Raw genomic sequence first — 5,413 nt, 5'->3', positions numbered from 1 at the left:
GAGGTTGTAAGATTGATGCGGGGGCGCACGCTGGGGAACAGTGCCCCAGCTCTGTACAGGCACCTGTGCCTCAGGCATAAAGAACAGTTCCTGGGCCAGTCAACAATGCACCTGTCTGTGCTGAAACTAGAGACGTACTAACACGGCTACCTGAACTAAAGGCCCGTCACACCTCTGTCTATGGCTCCATCTTAAAGATGGATTCCACCAAAAAGGTAACACCTGATTTAGTGTTACATTTAGTGTTATTTTTTCATTGTAAAATAAAAATGTCCTGTTCCTTTGATAATGATAATACTTCTTATCATGTACTTTAGGTCACCAAGAAGCTAGCTGGTGATGCTGCTGGCACAGCTGCGTGGGTGACAGATGTGGGGAACGAAATTGGACAAGATGTAGTCCTGGACAGCCCCAGACTTATGGCTGAAACAATGGTAGGTTCAGTAATTAATTGTTCATGCACAATTGTTGTCATATACCACCCTTCTCTGCACATGTACTAATTGTTATATTGTGCCTTACATAGGCACAATGCACAGAAAAGGAGGCAGGAAAGGGAGGTCTTGGAGCAGAGTATTCAGACCTTTACCACTCGCTTGGTGGCCTCTGAACCCCTCCCACCTGTGCTGTTTAAGCATCCGGAACCGGTCCAGCATGGGCACCAAGCCTATGAGTTCAACATTCTGGCGGATGCATCAGGACAGGCAGTACAGCGTTCCTTTGCACAGGGGCCATGCTAACCTGTATCGTTCCAATTTTAGTATATGCGCTGCCGAAGCAAGCACGAACAAGTGATCTAGACGTCTGCTATATATAGCAGTGTCTCCGGGAAAGTCTTCTCGAAGGTGGTGAGTGGTTAAACCATGATTTAGTCATTTACCAGGACAATACAAGCACATTTGCATGTTGCATTTGCAATCATTTCTGATCCTTTAAACTATATATTTGGTGTAATTTATGTTTTTCTGCCAAGAAACAAGCAAGCATGCGGATCAGGCGGCCCTCTAGCCAGTAAGATGGGCTCTCAGTGCTGACACATTCAGGTCATGTGATCCGTTCTCCTCCCCCAGCACTGCAGCTCCCAACCCCCAACGTCAGGACAGTTCCTTGGCTTGATGAGCCTGAAGCACCGCTACAGCCTCTTCAACCTAAACAGTGCAGAAAAGTGCAATGATCAAACAAAATCTGATCTTTGAGACTAAATGTGGAGTACATGTTTTGAGCAGGTGAACCTTGGAGTGCAGGGACTCTGGAGACTCGAGCATGTGCAGTAGTTCAGAGTTGTCAATCTCCAGCAGCATGCCTGTAATCTTTCCCGCAAGAGTCGGATGCAAGGCCTGGATAAGTGGATACAGCCGCTCACCTGTATAGGATGCAAACAGTTTGGACATTTTACTCATGTTACGAAGTAGTACATAGATTGTGTGCTATATTCCAAGTCTTCTGAAGCCATATGATAACTATCTGCTACTTTACACTAAATAGACACTGTAAAGTTTCGACAACTGTAGTTTTTTTCAGTACTTCACTGTAAAGGGGAATTCACAAAGAATTAATTTGTTCTCACTGGATAAATATAACAGTACTACAGTGAAAAGTCGTTTATTAACAGTTAACAGTACTATTCTAGTAGCGTCCTCTACTGAGCAGTATTGTTCATTCAGGTTTAGGATACAGGTGATATAAAATGATTCAAGCTGCTCACATCTTTAAACCTTTAAGTGATCGTGTGTGCACGTTTCCAAAGTTGGTCAGCATTTGTGTGTGACAGTTGCATGTGTTATTAATTGGCATTGTACACGTTTAAGGCCAAATATTAAGATAGAAGAATGCAAGTAGATTACCTGCCTTACAAGCTCCCTCACTTTGCCGACAGTTCCTTGGCTTGATGAGCCTGAAGCACCGCTACAGCCTCTTCAACCTAAACAGTGCAGAAAAGTGCAATGATCAAACAAAATCTGATCTTTGAGACTAAATGTGGAGTACATGTTTTGAGTAGGTGAACCTTGGAGTGCAGGGACTCTGGAGACTCGAGCATGTGCAGTAGTTCAGAGTTGTCAATCTCCAGCAGCATGCCTGTAATCTTTCCCGCAAGAGTCAGATGCAAGGCCTGGATAAGTGGATACAGCCGCTCACCTGTATAGGATGCAAACAGTTTGGACATTTTACTCATGTTACGAAGTAGTACATAGATTGTGTGCTATATTCCAAGTCTTCTGAAGCCATATGATAACTATCTGCTACTTTACACTAAATAGACACTGTAAAGTTTCGACAACTGTAGTTTTTTTCAGTACTTCACTGTAAAGGGGAATTCACAAAGAATTAATTTGTTCTCACTGGATAAATATAACAGTACTACAGTGAAAAGTCGTTTATTAACAGTTAACAGTACTATTCTAGTAGCGTCCTCTACTGAGCAGTATTGTTCATTCAGGTTTAGGATACAGGTGATATAAAATGATTCAAGCTGCTCACATCTTTAAACCTTTAAGTGATCGTGTGTGCACGTTTCGTACCCAGGAGTTGTTTCTGCTCTTTTAAGGGTGCAGCTGCCAGCATTGAAGCAGTAAGGGGCTCCTGGCCTCTCACATTAACCGCCGGCTCTGTATTCGGTACTACCTAAAAAACAGTAAAAGAAAGACTGCTGTATTTTTCTATTTAATGCTCCTTAGTGTCAAATCATCACATTGCAGTGGCCAAAAACTTAACTTTTACTTTATGAAGTTGTCCTTAGTTTGAAGGTTTTTTTTGTTGCTTTTCTGTTGACATAATTTTTACAGTGTTCTTGTATTTACAGAGACAGTCAGCAAAGTTCACACTGCGAGAGGGGGGTAAACTGGGGCCTCTGGACTGTGTTGTACTGGGATGCTGCTACATCATAAATAAATGGTGAATAAAATGCCTCCACACTGTCAATTCACAAAGTTTGATATACGTGCATGTTTTAGGCACTTTCTCTGTACGTCAAAAATACTTTTTTAAGACCAGCTTAATCTTAATTACGTTTAATGATTAAAAATCGTTCAAAAATGAGGAATGCTTCACGAATTTGCGTGTCATCCTTGCGCCCCGTGCGAGCCGATCTTCGGTTCCACATCTGTCCCACTGTTCCACTTTTCCTGCATCCTGATTGGCCCGTCGTCTGGCTCGCCATTGGTCGGAGCTCTGTTCCACTTAGCGAGCTTCCCGATATGGTCATGGAGAGTAGCCTGCCGTTGGTCCTTCGCGAAAGTTCCACTTTTTCCTGCATCCTGATTGGCCTGTGGGCGGGACCACCTTGCATTGGAGGCGCGGGTGACGTCAGTACCATTCAGTGCTTCTTTGAAAGCGATCGATCGTTGTCATTCATAATTGTGAGCTAGACTAGTGTTGGTGCTGGTGGAAATTGAGCAGACATAAGTCGTCCGGTCAGAGACGAAGTACACTTTAATGGTTTAAGACTTGTAGAGGTTTGCAGTCCTTGAATTTGGTTGAGTTAATGATTGTAGTACAGGTAGCAGAGAGTATGGCAGAGTAGTACAGAGTAGTTTGGAGTGTAGCTTAGTATGAGTGGTTCTAAACAAACAGAAATAACAATAACCAATTAGTAATGAAATATAAACTCACTCTGTTACTTATACATAATATATATACTTAAACATAATAGCAATATAGCATAGTAGGCAAATTAATGTATAACGATCGATTCAGACATGTACAGACTAGATTAGCACCAGTGTTGGGAGTAACGCATTACAAAAGTAATATTACAGTAGTATATTACTTTTTGCTGTGGTGCTGGTGGAAATTGAGCAGACATAAGTCGTCCGGTCAGAGACGAAGTACACTTTAATGGTTTAAGACTTGTAGAGGTTTACAGTCCTTGAATTTGGTTGAGTTAATGATTGTAGTACAGGTAGCAGAGAGTATGGCAGAGTAGTACAGAGTAGTTTGGAGTGTAGCTTAGTATGAGTGGTTCTAAACAAACAGAAATAACAATAACCAATTAGTAATGAAATATAAACTCACTCTGTTACTTATACATGATATATATACTTAAACATAATAGCAATATAGCATAGTAGGCAAATTAATGTATAACGATCGATTCAGACATGTACAGACTAGATTAGCACCAGTGTTGGGAGTAACGCATTACAAAAGTAATATTACAGTAGTATATTACTTTTTGCTGTAACGCCGTAATATAACGCATTACTAATCAAATTTGGGTAATATTATTACTCGTTACAATCTCAGTAACGCAAGTTACAACAACATATTTTAACTCAAAATTAAGTGGTGAATTTACGAACACCTCAAAACAGCACCAGAGAAAAAATTCCGCGGGTAAAATAGTTTGTCTATCTTCTGTTGCTGGAATTAGATGGTTGAGATGACTGCAGAGACGGATTCTTTAATGAGTGGCTTATGTCTGTGAGTGCGTCAGTGATATTTTTCAGGTGACTGTTAATTTCTCCGATGGCCCTAACGATTTGCTGTTGTGACTCCAGAACAGCATGCGTCAAGACGCGGCCAGATGGACGGGCCTCAGCACTGGGGGGAGCACTGGAAACGCTGGAGACACTGGGCCCTGGCTGCTCAGGAGGGGCAGACTCCCGAGTGGGTGCCAGTGGACGTTCCTGCTGTTGCACCATATAAGTCCAAATAAACACAGGCACATGTTAACTGTGATTTGAGTCTGTTCCTTATTAATGGGTATACGCATTTGCTATAAATGCCATGGATATGTAAAATCTCTGGTGTAGGCTACTTTTGGTAAGCTATATTGCATGCATTTGAAAATTAAATGCAGTCTGGTAAGCTATGTGTACCAAAGTTAAGCAAATAAATGAGAAATTAGTTACCTTCGTGGCAGTCCTGTAAATCCGAGTCTCCCAACGCAACGGATACTACTCCGGAGAGTAAAGTGTCGCCCACAATTGAGGCAACTCTCTGCTCAAAGGGTGTAAGTTCATCGACCCCTGTACCACTGCCTGTTCTGCCCACACTTTGTCGGTGCGCAGCAGTTCTCCACTTAACTTCCACCTTTATATCAGACCATTTCTTTTTAAGCTCACTTACAGTGCGATTTTCAGATCCTGCCGCGTTGACGGCGTCAGCCAAACTCTCCCACTCATTTTTTTTTCTTTTGTTATTAATTCCAGAGGACAAAGTTCCAAATAAAATATTTTTTTCTCGTTTCTACCTCTGATAGTAGCACCTCCAATTCACTTTCAGTAAAGTTTCGTTTCTTGCTGCTTGCTTTTGCCAAAGTGGACTCATTACCATATTAAAATGTATTTAATTGAGGGAGGAGACAGGGTGGGGTATTGTGCTCATGCATGTGTGCTCAATTTCACGTTAATTGGGATGTACAAAGAGAATATGCTTGGGATCCTGCGTACGCAGAGATTCATACATCTGATTT

The 5,413-nt window shown here is 41.9% G+C and overlaps 1 protein-coding gene across 2 annotated transcripts; it reads right to left on the bottom strand.

Moving 5' to 3' along the window:
- Nucleotides 1–839: 839 nt before the first annotated feature.
- Nucleotides 840–2,781, bottom strand: LOC107753333 (embryonic polyadenylate-binding protein B-like). 2 transcript variants are annotated; one of them, XM_016569465.1, is made up of 4 exons: nt 2,713–2,777; nt 2,520–2,622; nt 1,233–1,363; nt 840–1,148 (listed from the first exon to the last, which is right to left on the bottom strand). In XM_016569465.1, exons 2-4 carry the CDS (start codon nt 2,560–2,562, stop codon nt 1,095–1,097), a joined length of 228 nt encoding a protein of 75 aa, XP_016424951.1. In that variant the 5' UTR covers nt 2,563–2,622; nt 2,713–2,777; the 3' UTR covers nt 840–1,094. The 2 variants fall into 2 exon arrangements, with proteins under 2 accessions (XP_016424951.1, XP_016424950.1); XM_016569464.1 differs by lacking the exons at nt 840–1,148; nt 1,233–1,363 and adding exons at nt 1,841–1,921; nt 2,006–2,136 and having other exon boundaries at nt 2,713–2,781.
- Between the last annotated feature and the right edge of the window lie 2,632 nt (nt 2,782–5,413).

The sequence above is a fragment of the Sinocyclocheilus rhinocerous genome, unplaced genomic scaffold (genome assembly GCF_001515625.1).
Source record: "Sinocyclocheilus rhinocerous isolate Xijiao unplaced genomic scaffold, SAMN03320098_v1.1 scaffold4186, whole genome shotgun sequence".
Taxonomy (NCBI): Eukaryota; Metazoa; Chordata; class Actinopteri; order Cypriniformes; family Cyprinidae; genus Sinocyclocheilus; species Sinocyclocheilus rhinocerous.
This window is presented reverse-complemented; position numbering and strand designations above follow the sequence as displayed.

Coding starts and splice junctions, on each gene's coding strand:
- LOC107753333 (XM_016569464.1), bottom strand. CDS start 2,562: ATGCTGGCAGCTGCACCCTTAAAAGAGCAGAAACAACTCCTGG. Junction 2,137..2,519: donor AGAGCAGAAACAACTCCTGG/GTACGAAACGTG, acceptor CATCCTATACAG/GTGAGCGGCTGTATCCACTT. Junction 1,922..2,005: donor CAGAGTCCCTGCACTCCAAG/GTTCACCTACTC, acceptor TGCACTGTTTAG/GTTGAAGAGGCTGTAGCGGT.